Raw genomic sequence first — 26434 nt, 5'->3', positions numbered from 1 at the left:
TGCACCCCTCCCCCAAACATTCTCCAAGGGCCCTGGGCCAGATCCTGGCCAGAGGGCACAGAGGAGACCTTGCCTCAGTGTCAACAACTAAGAACAGTTTATTCACAAACAGCCCACTCCAGGGCTGGCGCTTCCTCTGTCTCAGGCTGTCCAGCCTGGTTGCCTAAGATCACGCACTTGGGCCCCAGTCCGTGCTGGAGGGCTTCAGAGGCGTCCTTTTCTGTCAAGATCCAGCAAAGAGCTCTGTTAGGCCTCACTTTTGCCCAGGCCGGCTCCATTTCCTCTGCTGTAGTCTCTCTCCAGGCGGATGGGCAAAGAGTTTGGGCCCAGGACGAAACTCACAGTGGATGATTGTGAGCGTTGCTAGGCAGGGTCCAACGGATCCCCTGCACACGCCCGGGCCCAGTCTTGTTCAAAGGAGGCTTTCAGTCTGTGTCTCTGAAAAGTCGAGGGGGTGGCGCACAGGGTCCCCCTCTGTGTCTGGAGACAGGACTTAACACTCAGACTGTGGCTGGTAGCTCCGACTAGCTCTTTCTGCCCAACCCTGCCTCAGCACTCATCTGGCACCTGGGTGTCTGTGAGCTGGTTGGAGAAGGCCTTCTCTAAGCGCAGGGTGTTGTACCTGGGGGGTGGTGTGCCAGGCACCTGGGTCCTTGGGGCCGGAGGCAGGCTCAAAGCGGACATGAAAGTGGGTGGGTCTTCATCTATATTGAGGGCCGGATTGTCCTGGCCCTGGGGGATGGGGGGAGCCTCAGGGCAGGAAGGTGGCTGCCTCCGGGCCCACCACTCCTTGGCCTTCTGCCACTGGCGGCGGGTAATGATAGAGAGGGAGTCTATGAAGAAGACCTCAAAGATCTCGATGACGCAGACGACGGAGCAGCTCAACCACAGGCCCAGCTGGCCACCGAAGTTGGACAGAAGGTTCGGGATCTGCAAGGGAGGCCAAGCCACAACCATCAAGAGGGACCCCAATTCCCAACGGAGCCACAGCATCTTTGGAGGAAGAAGAGGCAGACTCCCTGACCCCTCTTACTCCATCTGCCCGACCCGAGAGCTACCTACAGCAGCCCTACTGGGCCAGTCTGGGTCCCACGGCCTGATTCTATTCCCCAATGCCAGGCTGATGGGTACAATCCCAGACTCAGAAAGAAGCTACTCACTGTGTTGTCTGGGTTCTCCATGACGGATCTGTGGTTCAGGTCTTTGTAGAATATCAGGAGTTTGGCCAAGTCTGTCCTGTAGAAATTCCAACAGGCAGGGCTCAGGTGAGTCAGGAGCCTTGGCGTTCACCCAGGTGACTGGCCCCTTTGCCAGGCTGACTCCCTCCTGCCCAGCCCCTAGCATTGCCCAGGCTCTGAGTTCCCCAGGGGGTCTCAGAACCTGGCCCATAAGGCTCCTTCTGCACCCTAGAGCACAGAGCACATCTCCAGCCTGGGCCTGGTTTCTCAGGTCATTCATTCATTTAAAAATATTTTCCCAAACTCTGATCAGTCAGTCTACCTAGTTATACTCTCTTAGCACTCTGCTCTTCATTAGACTTGGGCATCTGTTATTGTTTCATTCAGGGATTGCAGTCTCAAATCCCTACAGGAGACAGGCACACAGTGTAAATGAGCAAGGTAGGCTGGGTGTGAGAGAATGAAAATCACAACAACAATAATAGCAGCTGGCCTTTATCGGGCACTTCCTGTGTTGCCAAGCACCATTCTAAGAACTTTATGTGAATTAATTCACTCAATTCTCACCACAAGTCTAAGAGGTAGGTATGTCGTTGTTGTCGTTGTTTTATAATTTATTTTTACTGTTGTTGAGAACATACACAGTGAAAACATACACCAATTCAAGTTGCCACAAGAACAGTTCAGGGACACTGATTACATTCTTTGAGTTGTGCAGCCATTCTCACCCTCCTTTTCTGAGTTGTTCCTTCTCTATTAACATAAACTCACTGCCCCCTAAGGTTCCTAGCTAATCTTTCGAGTCAGGTATAGATAGTCCTTAAAAGAGCACAATGCTCAAGGCAGACATTCTTTACTAGTTAAGCTCAACTGGTGTTTGGTTTGAAGAAGACTGCAGGGGATATTTTTAGCTTAAGGTTTAAAGATTATTTCAGGGCAATAATTTCTGGGGTTCATCCAGCCTCCATGGCTCCAGAAAATCTGGATTTCATCAAATTTTGAACTGTTCTGCATTTTCCCCTTTTTGATCAGGATTCTTCTATAGAATCTTTGATCAAAATGTTCGGTGTTGGTAGCCAGGCACCATCCAGTTCTGGTCTCATGGCAGAGGAGGCAGTTACTCTTGAAGGCAATTAGCCACATGTTCCATTTCTCCTCCTATTCCTAACTCTCTTTCTCGCTTGCTCCACGTGAATAGATACCAGTTATTGTGCCCTGGAAGGCAGGTATATTTTAATCATCCCCATTTTACAGCTGTGGAAACTTCAGGCACAGATTGGTTAAGTCACTTGTCCAAGGACACACAGCTAATCAGCAGCACCAGGATTCAAATCCAGATAGTCTGGCCTCAGAGTCCATGCTCTTAACTGCTGCACTAAACTGTGTCCTAACAGGACTATAAAACCAGTTGCCCTTGATTTGATTCTGACTCATGATGACCCCGTATGTGTCAGAGAACTGTGCTCTATAGGGTTTTCAGTGGCTGATTCCAGGCTTTTCTTTTAAGGTGCCTCTGGGTGGACTTGAACTACGAATCTTTTGGTTAGCAGCTTTTGATCTTTCCAGAAAAACTGGAAATAATAGGTTGCTTTTGGGGGACTACTAGGGGGTCAGCAATTGCTGGTCAAGTTCTGTCTATCACTAGAGTGACTAGACTGTGAGCACCGTGGGGGCAGGGACTATGTCTGATGTCATCACTGTACCCCCAGCACCTCACTCAGCATCTGAAACCTAGAGAGTGTTCAGAAAACACTGGCAGCTGAACCGGTTCTCACTGGATCCAGGCCTAGTGCTGGGCACTGCAGATATGGTGATGACCCAAAAAGACTAAGTTCACCCGATGGATTCCCCCACCCTCGCCCACCTTTGTCTCAAACTGCTGAGGTTATCCAAACTCTGGCCTGGCTGATTTTTGCTAAAGATCCCGTCGGAAGGAATTTCTAGGTGGAATGCAAGCGGGATCAGAAACTGCAAAGCTCAGAGAAGTATTTTTCAAACTGGGTCAAGATACTTCTGTGGGCCATGAAATAAATGTACTAGGCCATGATCAGTGTCTTTTACAAAATGAAATAGAATAGAAAATGTCATATTACATCCACCATGATTTTCAGAATACTTATCCACCGGTATGGTGTGGGTACTAACGAATCAGAATGAATGCTGTGACCAATCAGAACAGATGCTGCGGTCAATCAGAATGGACTTCATGACCTTCCGGAACAGACACTGTGGCCAAGCAGAAGGATATAGGAGCCTGGGTGGTGCAAGGAGCCCCAGTGGTGCAGTGGTTAAGAGCTCGGCTGCTAACCAAAAGGTCTGCAGTTGGAATCCACCAGCTACTCCTTGGAAACCCTGTGGGGCAGCTCTACTCTGTCCTGTAGGGTCACTATGAGTTGGAATCAACTCAACGGCAACGGGTTTGGTGTTTTGTTCTTTTGGGGTGGTGCAAGTGGTTAAGTGCTTGACTACTAGCCGAAAGTTTGGCGGTTCAAACCCAACCAGAGATGCCTTGGAAGACAGGCATGGTGATCTTGAAAACCTGCACGCATGGGGTCATCATGAGTCAGAATCAACTAGACGGCAACTAACAGCAACAACAACCAGAATGGATATAAGGCATTGGTTTGGCCAGACCAGAGGGAACCATTCGAAAAGCAGCCCGCGTGTATTGTATATCATAAGAAAGGATTGTTTCATGAGAGTTTTATTTCAGTTATATAGTCAATGGCACAGTATAAAAAAGTATTTCATACCGTGGGTTGTGGGCAAAAAAACTCTGAGAGCCCAGGCCTAGAGCAGGGCCTGATTCATGATACATGTCCAATAAATATTTGTTGAGTAAATGAATGAATGAAAGCAAGGGAGAGGGTTTGGCAACGAGGAAGCAACTGAGGACGCTGGGGCCCATAGTGGGCAGAGGCAGAGGAGACAGGTGGAGGCAAACTTACTTGTTGAGCTTTTTTTTCATTTGCTGGCCTTGGTCCCAACTGAGAACAGACAGCAACCATTTCTGTGATGAAGAAACAAAAGTCGGACCTGGGGATGCTCACAGAGGCCAGGGCCAGCCCGTCTGTCCTTCCCCATCAGCCCCAAACCCCCACCTGGTCTCAGCAAGGTGGCTCCCTCTCCTGTGGGTCACCCTTGAGGCCAGAGGACACAGCCAGCATAGCAGTGAAGAAGGGGCAGAAGAACTTACCTCAGAAACCTCTGATGGCCACTGCGCCAGGCTGGTGGTCAGTGTCCACTCCTTAAAGCTAAGGGGAGGAGGGGACGGTGTGAGCATGGGTGGCCTGCTCCGCCCCGCCCTGCTTGTCTCCACCCTCCAGTCCACTCACCTGCAGGCTTCCCGGCACACTGCCTGGCAGCCCAGCTCCTCTCGGACAAAGGCTTGCTGTAGTTTGTAGTAGCAATACACTGAGGGACAAAGGGGAGGACAGGGTGAGCTTCAGGACCCCTGGGCCCTTCCTGGAGGTCCTCAGGTTTCCAATGGTGCCTCCACAAACTCATTTTCATTATTTCTCCTCCCACTTTCTATAAACAATGGTTCTTTGGAAACAAGTGCTGCTTTGAGTGATAGATTATGGTAGTAGTCAAGGGCACTGAGTTGGGGGTCAGGCAGCCTTTGGTTTGGGTCCACCTCTTTTAATCCTGGGAAGCCCTGGTGGCACAGTGGTTAAAATGCTTGGCTGCTAACCTAAAGGTTGGTGGTTTGAATCCACTAGCTGCTCCAAGGGAGAAAGATATGGCAGTCTGCTTCCGTAAAGATTTACAGCCTTGGCAACCCTATGGGGCAGTTCTACTCTGTTCCCTAGGGTCACTACGAGTCAGAAGCAACTCGATGGCAGTGGGTGTGGTTTTTGGTTTTCTGTTAATCCCTGGCTGTGTGACTTTGGGCAAGTCATTTAACCTCTCTGAGGTTCAGTTAACTGTTCTGTGAAAGGGTGTCATCAATAGTTCCCACCTCCTGGAGCTGACTGAGGGAGTCAAGCTCTTAGCACAGGCTGGGATGTAGCATTTGCTCCTCAACTGGGAGGTATATCCAAGCCAGGCTTTACAATGGAAGTTAAAACTCCAGTTAAAGTCTCTCTACCAATACCTTCCTCAGGCAAAAGGCAAAGGGGCAGGGGCCCAGGAGCACTTAGCACAGGCCCTTGCTGGGGCTGGGCTGACCCCAGCTCCTGGAGTGTGCAAGGCTGGGGGGGAGTCTCACTCACTCCAGTTGGGGTGCTGCTGGTAGTTGCAGTAGTTGGCTCCTTTCGGTAGAGGCTGGCTGTACTGGGCACACCCACATTTCTCCACCATCTTTGTCTGGAAGCATGAGTGAAGGCAGATCTGAAAAAGGAAAGCACGGGACTCCCTTAACCTCTTTGCACTTGGATGCCAGTGAGTACCCTCCTTACACATCCTCCATACAAGAGGGTGGGCGTTGCACAGCCTTGGCTGACCATGTGAACATGCCCTTTGCACCACAGCCAGTTGGGCCAAGGCTGGTCACCTAACTCCAAAGGGATGAAGCCAGAAAGTTTATTGAGCATTTAGACTAATCGAGACCCAGAGACTGGGATGTTCTGGGGATGGGGTGGACATTTTTCATCACATGGATGCCAACCCAGACACAAGTAGGAAAATTAGAACAGATACCCAGAAACAGAGAGAAACAAACACTGTCCCCAACTTTCCAGTTGTCCAGCCCAAGTCCTCCGGGCTGCACCCTTGGGGACCATAACCTACCACAATATCCACAAAGCTTGCAGGGGCTAAAACTTGTTGCCGTCGAGTCGACTTCGACTCCGAGTTGATTCCCACTCCTAGTGACCCTACAGGACAGAGTAGAACTGCCCCATAGGGTTTTCAAGGGACCTCTGGTGGACTTGAACTGCCAACCTTCTGGTTACCAGCCGTAGCTTGCCATAGCTCTTAACCATTGTGCCACCAGGGCTACTTGGGTTAAATTCCAGCTTTGCCACCTACTAGCTGTGTGACCTCAGGCAAGTTACTTAGCCTCTCTAATGCCTTGGTTTCTTCCTCTTTGGAATAAGTATAATGATACCAACTTCATGTGGTTGTCATGAGCATGAAACGAATCAAAATATGTAAAGTGTACCTGGTGGTCTCTCATTAAATATTATCCAGGAGTATCTTTCCAATGAGCTCACTTTTGTGTCTTAGAGTCAGTTTGGTTGCGTTTCTATTTCTTACAAGCCATAAAGAGATCAATGGTCTCTTCTTACTCAGTGTCCCCAGCCCCTCTCAGCTCAGCTCTGATGCAAGCTGGAGGGCTCAGCACTGAGGGGCGCCTGGTCTGTCTATTCTGCTGGAATGATTTCCATTGATTCTCTGGGGGTATCCTGGTAGGAGGCTGTCTTAGTTCCTTAGTGCTGCTGTAACAGAAATACCACAAATGGGTGGCTTTATCAAACTGAAATTTATTGTCTCACAGTTTAGAAGGTCTGAAGTCTGAATTCAGGGCACTGGTTCTAGGGGAGGAGCCCTGGGGCGTAGTGGTTGAGAGCTCAGCTGCTAACCAAAAGATTGTCAGTTCGAATCCACCAGCCGCTCCTTGGAAACCCTATAGAGCAGTTCTACTCTGTCCTATAGGGTCGCTATGAGTCGGAATCAAATTGATGGCAATGGGTTTGTTTCTTCTAGAAGAAGGTTCTCTCTGTTTGCTCTGAGGAAAAATCCTTGTCTCAGTTTCTCTAGTGTTCTTCTCTGCGTTCCTCAATTCCATGGTGACCTCCATGTGACATCTGTCCTTCCCTTTGTGCTTGCTTCTCTGTGCCTAATCTGCTCTTTTTATATCTCAAAAGTGATTAGGTTTAAGACATACCCTACATGGATACAGCCTTATTAACATAACAAAGAAAACCCTATTCCCAAATGGGATTACATTCACAGGTATAGGAATTGGGATTCCAGCATAAATTCTGGGGGGGGGAGGGGGGCGGGACACAGTTCAATCCCTAATAGAGGCAAACTGCAGACTCCCAGAATACGAGACAAAACATTACAGATTATCAAACTCAAGGGTTGAAAACTCAAATGCCCACAGGGGCCAGTGATGGGGACTGTGGGGAACCAGAGAACATATGCCTCCTTTAAAGGGACAGCTCCACCCACTGTTCATTCTGTAGGAATACGGGCCCAAGGTTGCCAAATCTTGTTTTGTTTTTTTCCAAGAGAAATTGGGATTTTCTTGTGAAAGTTCCCAACTTTAAAACACCATCCAGGCCAGAAAAACCAGGTCTGTGGCCTGGAAGTGGCCGGGAAGCTGCCAATTAACAGCCCCTGCTCCAATCCAATCTCCCCGTAGGATGGTGTGAATGACACAACCTGCCCAAGGCCACTGGCAAGTGAGAGCCGCAAACAGGACTGGGCAGCAAGCTCTCAGACCCAGAGCCTCTCCCAGATGCTTGCCTCCCATCCCTCAAGTGCCAAGGCCCATTTAACCAGCCTGTGTCAGCTGTACATTGTGTTCCATGCAAACCTCAGTGAATCGATTAAGCTCTGGTTACAGACAGGCTGCAGAGGACTGGAACCAGCTGGCATCATTTGTTCCCGAGGTGTTTGGATGAACCCCAGTGTTCCTTACCAGAGTTCCTGGTCCCAGCCACACCCCAGCCTACATATATATATGTTTTTCTCCTGGGTCCAGGCCACAACCCAGGCTGGGCACCCCCACCAGCCCGTACCTGGAGGGAGTAGGAAGTATTGTAGATGTTCGTGATTGGGACGTCCTTCCCATCCTCTGTGCACTGGCTGTAGGGTTCACTCAGCTTGGAGGACTCTGTCTGCAATTACACAGTGGACATTCAGTCCTGCCTTCCCCAAAGACACAGACGGGGGCACTGCTAGCAGCCCCTGGGGGCTGAGCGGCCACTTCATCATTCATTTGCTAAACATTCCTGAGCACGAACCTACTAGGTGCCTCATACTGTTCTAAGCACTGTGGGACCAAGGTGATCAAGATAGACAGGTTCTTTGCGCCCCTGGAGTTTACATTCTGGTGGAGTAGAGAGATGGTCAATAAGCAAACAAATAAGATAATTTTGGATAGTGATCAATGCTTTGAAAGAAATGGAGCTGGGTAGGGAGATTGGCAGGGTTGGGAGGGGGCCTCTCATTAAGTATTATCCAGGAGATATCTTTCCAATAGAGTGCTTAGGGACAGTGTGGCAGAGAGAGGGGCTTGTCGGCTCAACATGGAATGGCAAGAAAGAGCTGGCCTCGCCAAGAAATGGAGGAAGAGGATGGGGCTGACGGGGCAGCAAAGGCTGGGGTTGGGGAGGGGGGAGGGGGCGGCAGGCAGTGGGGCCAGAATGTGGCAAAAGAGGAAGAAGTCGCTAGAGATGAAGTCAGAGAGGAGGTCAAGGCCAAATCATACTGGGCCTTGCATGCCAGGCTGAGAAATTTGGGTTTGGTTTTCAGAATGATAGCAAGTTTCTGGAGAGTTCACTAGGAGGTGGCAGGAGGGGTTAGGAGAAAGGAGCAGTGACTGTGACCTGCCTGGGATTCCCTGCCCCAGTGAAGGTTCTGTCCCTACCTTCTTGTCTTCTGGGTCTCATGGTAAAAAGCTGACTTCCTTAGAGAAGGCCAAGGAATACCCAACAGAGGAGAATGACAGCCTTATCAGAGGAGGCAAAACCAGCATGACTCACAGTTCAAAAACCTTACGAAACTATGTTTTTATTGTGGTTTGCTAAGTTTGGCGCTAGCTTAATATTTGTCACTGCAAATAAATAAGCCGGACTGCAAAAAAGGGTGAACAATAATTGACTATAAATCATGACCAGCTTATAGCTCGGTTCCAGGGTGCATGGGTGGAAGTTTTCTTTTTTTTCCCTGGAAATGCGAGTAAATGGAAAAAGGATGGTAGATTTACCAGACAGAAGAAAATTACATTCTCTTTGAAGAAGTGGTCAGGTAGAAGGAACTATCATTGGAAAACAGAGAATCAAAAGGTTTCACGTAGGTGAAAACTGGAGACATCTCAAGTGGCTTATAATCTCTTTCTGTTTTGTTGATACTGTAATTCATCTGCTGACCCATTAGTCTTCCTCAGTTAACTTCAAGTATCTCAAGGGCTGTTCTGAAATATTTAAACAAGAGAAGCAAACAAAGGCAAAAGCAGCTCTCTGACCTCCCTGCCTCCCCAGAGGCTACCAGATCGCGTCCAGCCTCTCAAACAGACAAACAGGGTATAATCACACATTCATTTTGCCCTGTGCTCTGCCCTTCTCACTAACAATAAAAGGTGAGCGTCTTTCCATGTCAGTACAGAATAAATAGACTTCACTTCTTTAACTAAAAAAAAAAAATCATCGAGTTGATTCTGATTCATGGCAACCCCGTGTATGTCAGAGCAGAACTGTGCACCACAGGGTTTTCAATGGCTGATTTTTCAGGAGTAGATACCTCTGAGTGGACTTGAACTTCCAACCTTTCAGTTATCAGCCAAGTGCATTAACCGTTTGCAGCACCTAGGGACATCTCGTTCCTTTAATAGCTGGGAAGGAAACACATTGAGAGCCTCTAATACCCGCCAGGCACTGGATGGGGAACTGGGTTGCAAAGATGCCAAGCAGTGGCTTTCTTCAACGGCACTGCAATTCAATGCCATCCTTTAAGCTTCTCTAAGCAGCAGCCCCCTGGGCAGATGTTCCTCTGAACCCCTGGTGTCTATGAGGTGTCCACAGAGCCTAGATGTCAGCTCTACCTCCCTGGGGCAGGAAAGTACACCACCCTGGCATTTAGGTGAGAGGGTCAGTCCACTCAGGCAGCTATGTGAGGCCACTGAAGGTCAGTGGGGCTCCCCCTACTTTGAGAATAGTCCATGGGCCACTTCCAGGAACCTACTGGGAGAAATCATTTTGATTTCTCTGCTTTCTGACTGCTCACTGGCCCTTTACTCTGCAATGATAGTTATGGAACTCACAGCTCCTGGGTGGTTCAGGTTGCTTCCTGAAGCCACTGGTTATAGGGCAAAGGGGACAGATGGTCTTTTCTGGATGGGATAGAGGTCTTCAGCTTCTCAAAGCCTCAACTGGATGGACTGTGACAGAGCTCTCTCTGTCTTTCTCTCCCACCATCTGCTTTCCAGAACTGCTGATCTGTGGACCGTGGGAAGACATTTTTGGCTGCTGACCTGACCCCTACAGGTACAAAAATGGGTATGTGTGTATGTGAATGTATGCAAGTTATGTGTGTATATGTGTGTGAGTGTGTGTACGTGTATGTGTGAGCATATGTGTACATGCGTATGAGTGTGTGTAAATGTATGTGTGCATACACGTCAGAGTGTGTATGTGTGTGTGCAGGTATATGTGTGGGAAACAAGACCTATTTTCATCAAACCAGGCCTATCTGCTTTCTTCTGAGAATCCTGGGTAGAGGAGTTGTTGAATCCTGGGCTCTCCTTAAGGGCTTCTACTGGAGAAACCATGTCATGGTCAATGGTCAACCACCCCTAAACAAGGAGTGGTGCCAGGAAGGCTAGCTAAGGGACCAAAATACGGACTCTGAAGTCAGAACAAATCTGAATTCAGATTCCCACCACACTGGTAGCTATCTGGCCTTGATCAAGTTATTTGATCTACTTGAACTTCAGTATTTCAATAACAATAACAACTTACCTTGACTGAGCGCTGACAATGTGCCAGGTACTCTAATAAGTGTATTATGTGTATCAACTCATTTAATCCTGACAATAGCCTCACCTTACAAAAGAGGAAAATGAGACCCAGAGAGGTAAAATAACTTGCTCAGAGTAATACGGCTATTTAAAAAGTAGAGCTGGGGTTCAAACCCATGTACCTTCAAGCATTTTTGAGAGGATTAATTGAGCCTAATGTTTATAAAGTGCTTAGGACAGTCCACGAGTGAGTCCTGGTTGAGATCATCTGAGACTGGTCTAGACCAGAAGGACTTCCCAGACGAGCCCAGCCCAAATTGCCAACCCACAGATGGTGAGCTAATAAGTGGTTGTTACCTTAATCCAGTGAGTTTTGGGGTGGTTTGTATGCAGCAAACGCTAACTGACATGATGTCTAAAACAGAACTCAGCATCTCCTCCTCCACCTAAAACTTGCCCAATCTCCTGTATTTCTTATATCAGCTAATGACACCCCATCTATCCAGTTACAAAAGCAAGAAACCTGGGCATCATTCTAGATACTTCTCTCCCTCAACATATTCAGATGCTTTAGAAGCATCTCTTGTATCACCTACTTCCTTACCATTCCTGCTCTTGCTGTCTTAGCTTCACCCTTATCTTCTCTCACCTGGACTATTGAAAGTCTCCTGTTGGTCTGCAACCTCCACACTTTCCCTCCCTTGATTTCTCGTCCACCTCCCACCACTTACGCATCTGAATCACAGATCTGATTATATCATCATTGCTCTCTATTGCCTGGTGAGTCAAGTCCAGATGCCTCAGCCCAGCTTTCAAACTGTTCCTTAACTGGCTTCAGTTTACTTCCCAAGTTCCACTTCCTACTCAATTCATTTCAAATCAACAGATATTGACCGTGGGCCTAAAATGTACCAGACCCTGCATAACAGGGAAAGCAGACATTGAACATGTAGTTCGAAGTATACACTATAAGAATTTAGTTTATGATGGTAAACTATATTCATCAAACAAAATAGTATATTGCCATTAAATTTGGAACTGTGGAAGACTATTTAATGCCATGGAAAAATGCTAATGATATAGTTTGAGTGAGGAGGCAAAAAACGCAGATTACAGAAGAGTATGCTCAATAGGGTTCAAACAAGCAAAACAAAACATAGAAAAGAGAGTGGGAGGATTTTGCCCCAGATGGGATTATGGGTAGTTTAATGCTTTTTTCTTTTGCTTTGTTTTTAGTTCATAATAAGAAATCATAAAACTTATTTGTGGATAACTTTGCACATCTAATCAGTGGAGAAAACTAAAAAGAATTACTCAATACATGAAGTTAGGACAATTGTTAGCTATTTGGGGGGAAGAATTAAATTCTATCCCTACTTCACATTCCACAGAAACAAATTCTAATGAGTTAAAGCATTAAGTGAAATAATGAAATCACTGGAAGAAAATTGTACTCAGTATCTGATCTGGAGGAGAAATCTTCAATAAACATAAGGACCTAAGAAAAAAACAAAGGCTTTGACTATGTAAACATTTGATGTTTTTGCAACAAAAGTACTATAAAGAAAACTAAAAGGGAAGCATAAACTGTAAAAGGATATTTCAACACATATGGCAGATAGTTAGTACTCTTTATATATAAAGTACTCTTATAAATCAATAAGGAAGAGATCAATGCCTTATAAAGGGGGAGTGTGTGTCAAAATGGACAAGAAAACCTTCCCTAACCCCTCTTTTTGCTTTAAACTTAGTTTTCCTTCCCTTCATATCTCTTTTATCAAAAAATGGACAGTAATAGCCAATATTTTTTGAGCACTTACTATGTGCCAGTGGGAGAAAGATATGGCAGTCTGCTTGCATAAGGATTTACAGCCTTGGAAATCCTATGGGGCAGTTCTACTCTGTCTTACAGGGTTGCTATGAGTCGGAGTAGACTTGACAGTAGCGGGTCTTGGTACTATGTGCCAAGCACTGTTCTAAGCTCTTCACATGCATTGACTCACTGCCTTCTCACCAGTCTATGAAGTATCGTTTTTATTATCACCACCATTTTACAGATGAGGTAACTGAGGCACAAAGATACCAGAGTCAAAATGTAAAGCTGGGGTCTGAACTTCAGCTATCTGGCTCCAGAGTCTGAACTCTTAATCACTGTGCTATACATATTTTTTATATGCAGTTGAAGATAAAAATGTGCAATAGAGTTTGCAATGTTAGTGGAGCCTCCCTGCTCTTCAGAGCCTTGACTCACCCTTGTGTGAGTTGTCCACCCTTGTCTACTCCCTCATCTCCCATTTGCCATTCAACCCACTGTACTTTGCTTTCTGTTCTGTTCCTTCCACAGGAAACTGCCCTGGCAAAGAACACCAGTGACTTCTTGGTTGCCAAACCCAGAGAACACCTTTTGCCCTTTATCTCACTTGCCCTCTGCATTTGGCACTTTGGATCACATCTTCCTCAAAACTCCCTTTCTTTACGTATTTGATGCCAACTCCTTCTGGCTTCTGCTCCTAGTTCTCTGCCTTTGTTTGACCGTTTTCTTTTTGCTCAGACCTTAAATGTTGGTTATTTTTAGGCCTATGTCCTCATGTCTTGAGTGATGGCATTTACTTTCAAGTCTCATTATCCCCCAGATTTTCTCCTGAGCTCCAGGTTCATAGCATCCACTAGCTGGACATTTTCACCTTGATTTCCCAAAGGCACACAAATTGGGTCTATGTCCCAAACGGAAGTGGTTATTCCTGCCCACGCTCAGCTTATCCCTCCTTGTATCTCCTAATTCTGAGTCTGGTAGTTCCATCCACCCTGTTGACCAAGTCAGAACCTAAACATCAATCTGACTTCCCCTGGCCCTTCCTCGCCAACATCAGTTGCCAAGCCCTGCTGCTTCTATGTTGTAATATCTTTCAACTGCATTCCTTTCTGTCCATCTACAGAGTCATTGTCTCAGCTTAGATCCTCATCATCTCTTTCTGGAATTACTGTAAATGTCCTGCCTCCAATATATACATTATGCTTCAGCCAAAATGATTTCCCAAAAAGTTTCACTACACAACTTAAAATCCTTTCCATGACCCCTGAATGGCTATGCCCTTTGTTGGAATCCCTGTGTGCAAATGGGTGCAAATGGTTAATGTACGCACTTGCTAACTAAAAGGTTGGAGGTTTGAGTCTACCCAGAGGCACCTCAGAAGAAAGGTCTGGTGATCTACTTCCAAAAAATCAGCCACTGAAAACCTTACGGAGCACAGTTCTACTCTGACACACATGGAGTTGCCATGAATCAGAATCAACTCAATGGCAACTGGCTTTTTATGCCCTATGTCTGGACCGGCCATTCCTGAGACTATTTGCCTGACACTTGTCCTTCAAGAATGGAGCCCTGGTGGCACAGTGGTTAAGAGCTTGGCTGCTAACCAAAAGATCGGCAGTTTGAATCCACCAGCTGCTCCTTGGAAACACTATGGAGCAGTTCTACTCTGTCCTATAGAGTTGCTATGAGTCAGAAATGACCCGACAGCAATGGGTTTGGTTTTTTTGTTTGTTTGTTTGGGTGTCCTTCAAGAATCCATTATCTAGAAAGCCTTCTCCAAGAGCATCTGTCCAGGCTTCCAACCAACCATCCATCGATCCATCCACCCACCCAACAATATCTCCTGATGATCCACTATGTTCTAAGAACTGAGCCCAACAGCCAGACAGACAAGATCCCTGCTCTCATGGAGCTGGCATTCTCATTGGGGAAGAGAGACAATAAATATGTGAATAAATGCACAAACTGTAAGTGTTGTAATGGCGATAAAATACAGTTGTAAGATAGTGAATAGTATAGACATAGTGGTCAGTATGTGTTGTCTGGGAGGTGACATTTGAGCTGAGCCTTGAACGAGAAGGAGCCAGCCACACAGACTTCTAGACAGAGAGAACAGCAAGTGCAAAGTCCCTGAGGTAGAAATGAGCTTGACATGTATGAGGAACATAAAGAAGCCCGCTGTGGCTGGATCATGGAGAATGAAGGGGAGTGGTACCAGCTGATGCTGGAGAGGTAGGCAAGGGCACATCAAGTAGAGCCTTGTGGACCATAGTAAGGAGTATTTGGATTGTATACTAAATGAAATCACAGCCTGTGTGCATATCAAAAACAGCATTAATTGTGCTGTATTGCAAAGGTGTGTTGACTTGTCTTCTCCTCTAAAGAGCAAAATATTTGAAAGCAGGAGCTTTGTCATATTCATTTCTGGATATCCAGTGCTACTTTGAATACTTGGTATTTGAGGGAAGGAAGGTTCATTAACCAACTGACCGACTGAGTTGACTAACACACCTATCAAAAAAATAAATAAAAACAAGGAAAGGAGTCTAGTTTGTGTGGATCTATTTTGAGTGTCCTTCTGCTGACCTCTTAGTAATCCTGTTTTTCTGTGGTTCTAAATGTTCATGAATCAGGCTGAGAGCTGACTGACCCTGCTCTGTGGCTTTGCTTTTCCACATCTTAAATTAGGTGTAGCAGAAAACCCACCCATGCCTTTGTTCACCCACCACTGGTAAAGAGAACATTTCCTTAACAATGTGGTGGGTATTTCCAAGCTCAGAGCAGAAAATCAGAGGTGGTATTTATTCCTTAGCTCTTGTACTTTTGAAAGCTACCTAGTTAGTAACTCCTATCACAGTTTGCAGACACTGTGAGAGGCAGAAGGGAGGGATGGGGAGAAAGAAGGTAAGGATGGGCTGCAAACCTTAGGTCCTGTTTTTCAGGGTGCAGATAAAACTGCCTGGGGAATCTCAGATTAACATGCCCACTACTCTGATCTGGAGACTGGTGACCTCTGGGTGGACAGAGGACTCGGTGATCCAGCTCCTTAAGGTACTCTAACTTTTTTCAAGCCACGGTTTGAGCAGGTTGGGGTTCAGGAGTTTTTTTGTCTTTTTGGAGGTGGGGTTGGTGGGGGGAGGCAACCAGCATTCACATAGCCCAAGCTGGTACTTATTACTTCTCTCTCAGCCTAGAACAAAGCCCCTAAACTGCAGGCCCCCCAAGAGCACCCCAGTTGTCATCCTGATGGTCCCCTTTGTTCAGAGCTGTCTCTTTGAGGGGGCACTAAGGAACCATTATAGCCACAGATTTCCTTTGTAATATCACCACGCCAGTTCGTCATCTCTGCTGTCCATACTTAAAGAGCACTTCCTCAGGAAAGCATACCTTGATGGCTCCCCAAACCAAAACCAAACCCGTTGCCATTGAGTTGATTCCGAATCATAGTGACCCCATGTGTTATAGAGTAGAACTGCTGCATAGATTTTTCTTGACTATAATCTTTACAGAAGCAGATTGCCAAGTCTTTCTTCCACGGCACCCTTAGGTGGCTTCAAACCTCCAACCTTTAGGTTAAGAGTTGAGTGCAAGCCATTTGCGCCACCCAGGGACCTTTGGTCCCTAATCCCCATAAAAAAAGAAAAAACCCTAGGTTAGGCATCCCTGTAACATGCTGTCGTACATCCTGCATTTCTCCTTCATAACGCTTATGGCCATTATAATTAATCATTTGTGTAATTGATTTGCTTACTATCGGTCCTCTCTGCTGAGCTCTAAGCTCCATTACTGTTGAATGGATAAGCGATGGATGGATGTACAAGCCCCCAGTACCCATAACCCAATACAGAGCCATCCTTTGTGGCTGTGCTGATCCTTTTGTGTCACTCTAACTTGGGAAGACACGGATTGCTTCTTCCCTAATTCTGATTCTCCCCTAATTGTTTCAAATTTCTAAAGTTGAGGTTACCAGTTGCTGCCCCTTGGACTAACCACTGGATTTTGGCAAAAAGAAAAGAAAAGAAAATTTGGATCCGGGGGCTCATCTCCCAGAGATTCTGATTTAGTAGATCTGAGTCTGATGATCAACCGGGTTTGGGAAGCACTGCTCTGCTTGACAGATTTGTGAGGAATTCAGGCTAAGAAGGTGAGCTTGGAACATTAAAGTTGCTCGTAAATAAAGGCATGAACAGATAGTCCACAAGGATACTGGTTTTTCTTTTGTTTTCATAAATAGGTGAAAAAATGCCACTAAGGAATGCAAATTAAAATTATAATAGATACCATTTTTCTCTTGACAGATTAGCAAAGATCAAGTTGGAAATATACTGTGTTGGTAAGAGTTTGGGGAAATAGCTTCTCTCACATATTGCTGGTGAGGCTGTAAATTGTACAAACTTAGTGGAGAGCAATTTGGCATATACACCTGCTGTTTGATACATTTTCAGAAGTCATTGGACAAATACACATCACATCGCACCATTGCTTTTCGTAGCAAAAGCCTGGAAACGACCTAATGTCCATCAATAACTTATCTACACAGTGAAACATTATGGGGTCTTTAAGAAGAACGAAGCAGATCTACAGATACGGAACCATTTCCAAGCTACACTGTCTAAGTGAAAAATGGAGCCAGACAGTATTAAAAGGAGAAATGCTTGTTCCTGTAGGAATGCATGTGAATAAGACTAAAAAATCTCTGTCAAGACACAGAAGCCACAGTGATGGTCTTCATGGAGAGAAAGGAGGGATCTGGAGGTCAGGGATGGAGAGAAGACGCACTCGGCATTGTACATTCCTTGGTGTGGTGTGGTGGTTTATTTTAACTGTGTAAGTATATTGCCTTTAAATAAGTTCTTAATAGTCATTCTAGTAAAAGAAGAAAGAGAGAGAAAAAGAGAAAGAGAAAGACTGGCTGTAAAAGGGAAAACCATAAAGCAGTGGAGTGGCCAGGAACTGAGAGTGCCGGAAGGCATGCTTCTCATCTGATCCTCCTGTTCCCTTTAGGCGTAGATGACTCAGGAATTGGAGTCTGCAGCCCAGATGTGCTTCTGCTGACAGGTATGAGTGTTCTCAACTCCCAAGGAGGTCAGAGAAGGTCAAAGACTTGAAAGGAGAAGGGATTCTTGGTATATGACTGAAATTGATGGAATATGATAGGCTACATAGACCTTTGATGGCCCAGTGACTTTTTATTAGCCTTTAAATAGTTTTTACATAACCCATAACCAAAAACCAAACCAAACCAAACCAGTTGCCACTGAGCCGACACATGGCAACCCCACCCCCACGTGTTTCAGAGTAGAACTGCACACCGTAGTTTTTCAGTGACTGTGTTCCCATCGCGTACGTAAAACATATAGTTAGTGCCTGATGCCTGGCTTCTAGTGTAGGTTCCATAAGTGCTCGTGTCCTTCTTTGAAACAAGAGAGAGTACTTACATTCTTTCCCCAAATGGCATCCTGTCCTTGTTCCTCCATACAGAAGATACAAAGACAGCTTTTCGTATAATAACTGGAATAACCATTTGGAGAACCATTGGAAAAAACAGCACCATGTTCCCCTTTCAAACCGACACCCTTTTCCATAAGCTGCATCTCATTGGTTATCCTTGAAGAAAATCTGTCCCCCTTGCCAAGCCTGCAAGTCAGAATAGTCTCTTACCAGGTGCATTCCTATGGAGGTGGCCATTGCCGTCTCAATCTCTGTCCCCACGTCCTCGATGAGGGGGTATTCATCCTGCTGATGGACAATCACCTTAGCCCCCGTGGAGGACACCAGGAAGGGGTTATATTCCTCTTCATTTATATACAAGATGACTTGCAGTCCTGGGAGGATAAGGCAGCTTAATGAAGTCAAAGGCAAGGCACCCGGTCCCTTGGGGTAGCCTACCTCTCTCACTTCCTTGGGAACCTCAAACCCAGGACCCAGGCATTTCTAACAAGTGAGAGGTAGATAAGGGCTAGAAGGGAAGCTCCATGAGGGTAAGAGTTGTGCTTGACTTGCTTACTGCTGTATCCCTGGGGTGTAGCACAAAAAACAGGGGCTCAGAAACAGTATTGCTACCCACAGTCCTTGCTAAGCATAAGTCAGGGAACCACTACCCTGCCTGAGACCTGCATTGCCTTGTGTTCCTTTGAGTTGCAAAGTTCTGCTGAGCATCCAAAGGGAAGTTGCAGTACTATGGCTGCTCAAACCCTCAGAGAGAGTGCCCAGGGAAGAGATGAATCACTAATGGTGTATCTCATCACTGGCCTGACTTCTCTCCCTGCTCCTACGTTTGTCCCCTGCAGTCTATTCTGCACCCAGAAGCCAGAGTCATCTTTTAAAAATGGACATCAGATCAGGTCATTCCCTTCCTTAAAACCCTTCAAAGGCATCCCATTAAACACATGGGAAAGTCCATGCACATGTCTGCTGCTGTCCAGGCTATGATGATGCAGCCCGTGCCCACTTCTCCCTCATCTCCTCCTCCCTCAATATGCTCCAAGCACACTGATCTTCTGTTTCTAGAATACACCAAACTCATTTACTTCTCAGGGACTTTGCACCTGCTAGTCCCAGGAGAAGGAAGCCAGTTACCACCAGGGAAGTCAAAAGGAAAGCAGACACAGATGAGGAAGGAAGGAACCAACATGGATACTGATGGAAACACTGCAGAAAGAAAAGTGGTGTCCCCGGTTCTGTCTAAGTGGTGAGACCTTGCATTTCTAGAAAGTTCAAGTCTCCCCAGTTGTCCTGCTGCTACCATGCTCACTGTTAGAGACTAGGACTTTAGAAACGTCTTGGTGCAAATTGCCTTACCATATTCACTGCCCCCCAGGGAGGTGCTGAGGACAGTGTCATTGACTCGACTGTTGAATGTGTAGCAATTCCCATGCATCGGATGGTGGAAAAGTGTGAAGTTCCTATGGAGGAAGAACAGGGGTCAGAAGAGGCTGTGCTGAGAACTCCCCAGTTGTCTGAGCTGAAGTCTGGATGGACAGTGCTAAGGGGGTCAACTCTCTTCTGTTGACTATGGATGATAGACAGATCCCCATCTTCCCTCTGATGACGTGACACACAAACAAGGCCCCTCATCAGGGCTGACACACAGTGATATGGAATTAGACTCTGCTTTCTGTTCTCTCTCTTAATCTCTCAACTCCATCTCCATACTGACTTCCCATTCCTTGGCCATGTGTCTGTCCCCGATCTTTCTACTCTTGAATTTCTCAGCCAACACTTGATATTTTTCCATTTGAATTCCCAGTCCTAGGAAATGACCACCCGTGAAGGAATCACATCATATATGCTCTTATACTAACTTGAGAACCTATTCCTCAGGGAGACATGATTCCAATTGCTCAATCCTTGCAAGGACCAATGTATCTATTAACATATAGAAAGGTTAGAAAGACCTAGCTTGAAAAAGAATTAAGTAAGACTTTCAGACAAGCAGGGACACTTTGGAATATTCTACACATCACTCAGTCACCAGTAGGGATCTGAGTGTTATTATAAAGGTAGAAATGTCTGAATGCTCACACATCTATACATAGGCCTCTCTTCCTCCCTCCTTCCTACCCTCTCTTTCTTCTTTCCTTCCTCCCTTTCTTTTTCTGTACTAGATTGCTGGTTCTTAATCATTGGTATGCATGATTGTAATATATGAGGTTGTATGTACACATTCAGCTACTCTATGTGTTCATGAGTAATTTAATGAGTTCAAGGATATTTTGACAATATTCTATGTACACCTTACTCACTGACTTTAGAGCTTAGCTCCTGTGTAAGCTGTTTTCCAAAGGGCAGGGTCAGCAACAAGAGCACTTTTTGCTCTGAGACCTATAGCTGAGCTATAGGTGTGTACAAGAGACCTGACAGTCAGAGCTGGCAGTCCTTGGAGGCTGAGATGACCCTCCTTCTCCTGACCTGGTATCACAGGACACCCCGTCAAAGAAGCAGGTAACCAGCAGCTCCTCGGCAGAATAGCTCATGTTGATTTTCTTCTCTAGAGGCACCTGTGCCATGATATTCATGTAGTGCAGCTTGTACCACTCCTGAATGGCATTGACCCCTGAGCTGAAGGTATAGGTGGCACAGTCGGATGTATCATTTGAACACTGTGAATAAGAGGAGACACCAGATTGAAGCCATCATCCCTTCCACTGGCCTTCAGAAGGACTGGAAGGGTGAGTAACTGAGACTCATGGGAGTAGGAGGGATAACTGGGGGCAAGATGGGTTTTCTCTCACTTCTGAGGACTGGAAGAGATCATCCTTAGGCCCCAAGGACCAAGAAGGGGCTGAGCAAGGAAAGATACAGAGTCTAACTCTCATGACTCCCTACTATCACCCACAAGGCAAGAAGCAAAACCAGCTTCTTCAAGGTCCCCAGACATCCAGGATTTGGCTAATTGTTGCTACCAAGTTCCTACACTCACCTCCCCATTTCTTATTGGGTCAGCAGTTAAAAAATCTGGATTCTAGCCCAGACTCTGACACTACGTCTCTGTGGAACTTTGAGGAAGGCATGATGTATCCCTTATTTCCTCCATAAAATGCTGACTAAAATATCATCTTTCCCAACTTCACATGGTAGTTGGGAGGACCAGCATTTAGAAGATATAATGAGAGCTTTCCAGGGAAATTGTGGTTCATTCCAGGTGTTCTCATCATCCAGAGCTTGGAAACTCTCCTAAAAAGGCAGACATCATGGAATCAAAAGTTTGATATCTAGGAGAACCTCGTAGATGTCTTATGAAAGGACCCAGGAAGACTTTGACAAGTCTCAGTGATTTAGAGGAGGGGCCATTTTCAGGATTTTTGAATGGAGCCATGGGGCCTCCCAATCTACAATCAAGGTTATAAGGGAGATAGAAGTAGCTCTCTTCCTCCAGAGGTGTGTCCCCAAGGAGAGGTTGGGCAATGATTAAGTTTGTACAGGAAGGTAATAGAATTGGTTTTTGGGGAATGGCTAATTCCTGAGAGCCCCTCAAATGGGACCAAGAAGGAGAAATAAAAAGTCAGGCCACAGCTCCTCATGAAGGCAAGTAATCCAGGGAATATTTGGTGTTTCTGCTGTTCGTTATCTATTTTCTTCCTTCTGTTGTCTGCAGGCCAATTTTGCTTTGGGATAATTTTCTTCCCACCTTTAGATACAATCTGGTGAGACTGTCCACCAAGGTGCCTCACCCTCCCTCAGCCAAGGGGTGATCAGGTGACCCAAGCTAGACAAATTAGATGGTCCCAAGATGGAATTTGAGTCTTAAGCATGAATGAAAAGACTGAAAAGAATGGAAGCTTAATTTAACCCAGCAGCAGTATCTGAAATGACTTTCCATCATTTCTTATCACCTAGATCCCTGAATCTGCCCTGATTTCTGCCCTCTGAGAGGTCTTCATGAGCTGCTATTATTAACCTTCTAAGAAACTCTTGTCTGCTTAACAAAAGAAACCTGAGTTGGTTTCAGTTGCTTGCATCTGAATCACCCAAACTGAGTGTATTTCAGTTCAGTCAGAAGAACTATAAGGGGTAATGGCAAAGGAGAAGGCTCCATGGATCCACTCTCTCCAGCTAACCTGTGCCCCCAAACTGTGAGGAATGAATCTTACCAGTTTGAATCCCACCACCTGCTTGGACTGTTGAAAGTGCATGATGTCGGAAGCCTTGTGAATGATGGTCCCACTGACTCTCCGCTTCCTCCCCGTGAAGAAGTCCCTGGCCACCTTGCCTGTCTCATCCTCACTGAAGAACAGCAGTGGGACCGAGTTGATGAATTTGGGACGCATGCCCTCCCAGGATGAATGCCAGGACTCTGCGTCTCGTCGCTTTCGAGATGTAATCTCGGAAAAGCCAAAAAGGGTCTTCAAGGCCCCTCTGGTCTCCTGTTCCAAGTCGGATAGAAGATCCTTCACTGCACTGTACCTGCCAAGGTAGGAAGAAAGAGTTAGGGAGGTGGAGCTTCTCTGGCATCCCTCAGTGCCCATCACAGAATGTGGACACTTCCCCATGCTGCTTTCCATCAACATGTGTCAGTCTTGTGTCTGTCTTCCCTGCCTCCTTGATCGAGGAGACAAGTCTCTTTACAACTTGCTCATCTAAAATGACTATCACGTGTGACCTTTGTGTGACTTCCTGTGGCTTTACCTTTGCCACTACTGCCTGCTTGCTCTCAGGGTGTGTTGATGAGTTTGCCCCAACCAGTGTTTCTGGAGTGGTGACTGTCAGGCACCTCCCATAAACCAGCCACAGTGAGGACAGGCAAATAACTGGTAATTGGGAGTCTACTGGGGGTAGCTCCATCGCCGTCCCATACACTTTGCCCCTGCCCACTGAGTCTCCTTGAATCAGTGCTGGGAGGGAAGAAGATATAACTGTTACTTTGGCAATCCTGAAGAACACAGAAGAATGACACAGGAGTTGGCTGCATGAAGCACAACGACACCATCTTTTAATTTTTGCAATACCAAATGGTTCCTGCCTCCCTCTTAACTCTTCACTCTCTCCTGTATCCTTCTTGTACTATGTGTAGGCAGAATAGCCTAGTGATCAAGAATATGAACTCCAGAGCCAAATTACCTGGGTTCAAGTTCCCCATTCTGTTACTGGTTGTGTGACCTTGGGCAAGTCATTTCACCTTTCTATGCCTCAGTTTCCTCATCTGTAGAATACATATATAATTGGTATCTATTATCAGCAGCCCTGGTGGCATAGTGGTTAAGAGCTTGGCTGCTAACCAAAAAGTCAGCAGTTCAAATCCACCAGCCACTCCTTGGAAACCCTATGGGGCAGTTCTGCTCTGTCCTATAGGGACAATATGAGCTGGAACTGACCTGATGGCACCTAACAACAACAACTACAATGTAAGCTCCAGAAGGGCAAAGACTGTGTTTGGGTTCTTTCAGTTCGCTGCCCCAGAACCTAGAACAGAGCATGGCAATTCAGATGCTGGATAAATGATTATGGAACAAATAATGAGAGGAAAGAAGGAGGAAGAGGGGGAGGAGGAGAGGGAAGGAGGGAGGAAGGAAGGAGGGGAAGGAGGGAGGAGTGAAGGAAGGAGTGAGAAAAGAAAAACCATTTGGAGGTGGAGGATGAGTCTTAGACCTGGTTGTGATTTGAGCTTGGGCGTCAACTCATTGATGACTCTGACAAGTTAGTTTCCTTTGATAATCTTCCTCCTCCAGCTCTTCCCTTCTCCCACTCCCACACCTGCTCTGACAAATTCTTCCAAGTTCAGGTGCCTTACAGATGAGTTTTCAATAATCCTGAGGACTCCAGTGACCCATTTAGAACAGGTCCTGCAGCTGACAAGAGGGTATTACCAAGGGCTGATCCTGCCCAGAGCCCAAAGATTTCAATTAGTCAGGGTTTGGGGCAGCCAAGATACTTCTGAAGTCACCTAGGTGTCACTTCTGAGTCAGCCTGGAGCTCACGTTCTGGCGAGAGTGAGGGTGTGAGCTTGGAAAGCTCAGGCGGAAATAGCTCAACTGGGCTTAGTCTGGGGGTATGTGAGTGCGGGAGGCTAGCTCCTTCCAGGCTTAACCCCAAGCAGAGGCTTATTGGTGGAGAGGCAGAGGGGGGCACTTGTCCCTGGCAGGAGGAGGCAGGGAACGATATTCTGAGGCGCCGAAGTATGAAAAGCGCCTGAATGAGGTAACCCTACAGGAGGGAGGAAGGCGTTTCTGCTGACGCATCGCTGCTGTCAACGTTTATTCAGCTTGATGGGCGTGGGGGGCGGCATGATTTAGAGATTGCCCTTGGGCGCTGGAATTGAGTGGGGGTGCAGGTTAAGAGATTGCATTTGGGCGCTAGTTACCCTCGATACGCCCCTGCCCCCAAGCGTAAATGATCCTTGCAGGGTCCCCTTCCCATCCTCCCTGAACCGGCCCATCAGCGGAAGCAACGAATGGATTGAAAACTTGGTGCAGATTTAGAACCTGGGAGCGCGCAGTTTATAAATGTTGGCAACTAATTCAAATGTCTAAAAAGCCCGTCTGCAGGCTGGAGTCGGCCCACAGGCTGCCAGTGTGTGACCTTGGAGAGAGGCGTTAGCATCTGGAGGGCACACGGCTTGCCCCATCTCTGCTCCTGCCTCTTACTTGTAAGGGTTGATGTTGCAGATAGTGACAGCGGGAAAATACAGCTTCTGGAAGTGGACTTTGATGGAGACAGAGACAGTGTAGAAGGAGAGGACGAGGAGGGCACACTGCCAGAAAATGAGGGCCACGGCGGTCAGCGTGAACAGAATCCACAGCAGGCGGCGGAGGCGGCCGCGCGATACCACGATGCGCCGGCAGCCGTGGGTGTTGGTGTTGAGGCAGTACCATCGCATCAGCTCTTTAATGGTAGGCGCCTGGGGCCCCGTCACGGGCAGATTCTTCTTGATTTGGGCTTTGATCTTCTCTCCGGGAGCCATGGCAAGCTGGAGGGGAGAGAAGAAAAGCAGGTGAAGCGCGCGCGCACACCAGCCGGGCCTGGGAAACACCAGTCCACGCACCCTCTGAGGCCTCCTCCTACACTTTGTCCTCTGTGGGCTGGACAGTCTGCATTCTGAGGCCTTGGCCCTGTCTCCAGGATATTTGTTTTTGGCCACGGCAGCTGCCAGTGGCTGCCTCCTCCTCTTTCAGCCCCTCGGTCTAGCCATGTGGGGGCTGGGCGAGGTTTAACCTGTGAAGGACTGTGGAAGGCCCTTTTGCCTGGGTCCCTGGGGCAAAAGCCCTCAGAGCAACCCCAAGTGGCCCTCTGTGCCTCTCTTACGCCCCTCCACTGTGATTAGGGAATTGCAACCTGAGCCTTATGACCTCTATTAGCAAACCCTCCTTGAGGGCGGCATTCCTATCTCATTATGTCCCCCCCCCCCACCCCTCGCCCCGTGCCTAGCACAGTACCTGGCAAGAGCAAGGGCTGGGAAAAGCATGATCAACGGACGAGATCTGCCAAGACAATTTCCCTTAGATCATTTTCAGTCCCTTCCTGGTTGTATCTTTCCCAGCCCTTTTCTCTGCTACCTTATTGTAAATGAAATGATTTCTGTTTCATTTCTCCTCTTTACACTTAAGCTGTTGTGTTTATAGAGCACCAAATATAACAATAGCCTACAATGATTGGCCACCTATTTTCCAGGTGCTGTGCCATGTTTCCTTGATTCTAAGATACCACTAATATTAGGAATGCATCTTGATTTAATACCAGCTTTTGGGAGAGGTGAGGGTTGTTGGAAAGCAAATAACCACATTCATCAATGTACAAGATGCATTTCAATTACAGAAAGTTTACAATGTGAAATAACATTGTTTATATATATATATGTCATATTTATAATATATAGAGTTCAATAGTCATATATATTTCCTCTCTCTCTGTATATATGTATACAGTATATGTCTATATAGTTCACATACGTAGTCTATATATAGTTCATGTTTCACCGACCCTCAGGTAGGCATACTATTCTTCTCTCCATGCTACAGAGGAGCTGTAATCAGCTCAGAGAGGTGGAGTAACTTGTGCCAGATCACACAGCTAGTAAATGAAGAAGCTGGATTGGAACCTTGCAGCCTTAACCACCATGGCATATGCCTTTGAGGGTCTGGTATTATGGTGGGTGCTGCTCATCCTTCCCCAGGCAGTTAATTAGCAGCACTTGGGACTAAAGGTAGGAAGCAAGAGAAGGGATGCTGAGTGATTTAATTTTCAAATTTTAAACAGTAAATGTGACCACTTCCCAAGACTGTGGTATTGGAGGTGAACATATGAAAACTCTGTCCCTTATGATCTCCACAGGTGATAGAGGCAAATTAGGACATACTTTAATATGGAGTAGGGTGT

General features: G+C 46.6%; 1 protein-coding gene across 1 annotated transcript; it reads right to left on the bottom strand.

Annotated features, from left to right (window-relative positions):
* Nucleotides 1–549: 549 nt before the first annotated feature.
* On the bottom strand, nucleotides 550–25022 carry SCNN1G (sodium channel epithelial 1 subunit gamma). The gene is made up of 12 exons (XM_004373457.1): nucleotides 24706–25022; nucleotides 22216–22528; nucleotides 20534–20724; nucleotides 19424–19527; nucleotides 18284–18447; nucleotides 7871–7969; nucleotides 5393–5510; nucleotides 4514–4592; nucleotides 4375–4432; nucleotides 4127–4188; nucleotides 1161–1236; nucleotides 550–930 (listed from the first exon to the last, which is right to left on the bottom strand). The coding sequence occupies exons 1-12, from the start codon at nucleotides 25020–25022 to the stop codon at nucleotides 550–552; spliced, it is 1962 nt and encodes a 653-aa protein (XP_004373514.1).
* Nucleotides 25023–26434: the final 1412 nt, after the last annotated feature.

The sequence above is a fragment of the Trichechus manatus genome, unplaced genomic scaffold (assembly GCF_000243295.1).
Source record: "Trichechus manatus latirostris isolate Lorelei unplaced genomic scaffold, TriManLat1.0 scaffold00024, whole genome shotgun sequence".
NCBI classification, from domain to species: domain Eukaryota; kingdom Metazoa; phylum Chordata; class Mammalia; order Sirenia; family Trichechidae; genus Trichechus; species Trichechus manatus.
The sequence above is the reverse complement of the archived record's forward strand: the minus strand, read 5'-3'. Positions and strand labels throughout refer to the sequence as shown.

What these genes read in the sequence shown, in the direction of transcription:
- SCNN1G (XM_004373457.1), bottom strand. Translation starts at nt 25,022, where the DNA reads ATGGCTCCCGGAGAGAAGATCAAAGCCCAAATCAAGAAGAATCTGCCC. An exon ending in ATACTTCCTACTCCCTCCAG is followed by an intron (nt 5,511 to 7,870) that starts GTACGGGCTGGT and finishes TTCCTTTTTCAG; the next exon opens with ATCTGCCTTCACTCATGCTT. An exon ending in GTGTGCCGGGAAGCCTGCAG is followed by an intron (nt 4,433 to 4,513) that starts GTGAGTGGACTG and finishes TCCTCCCCTTAG; the next exon opens with CTTTAAGGAGTGGACACTGA.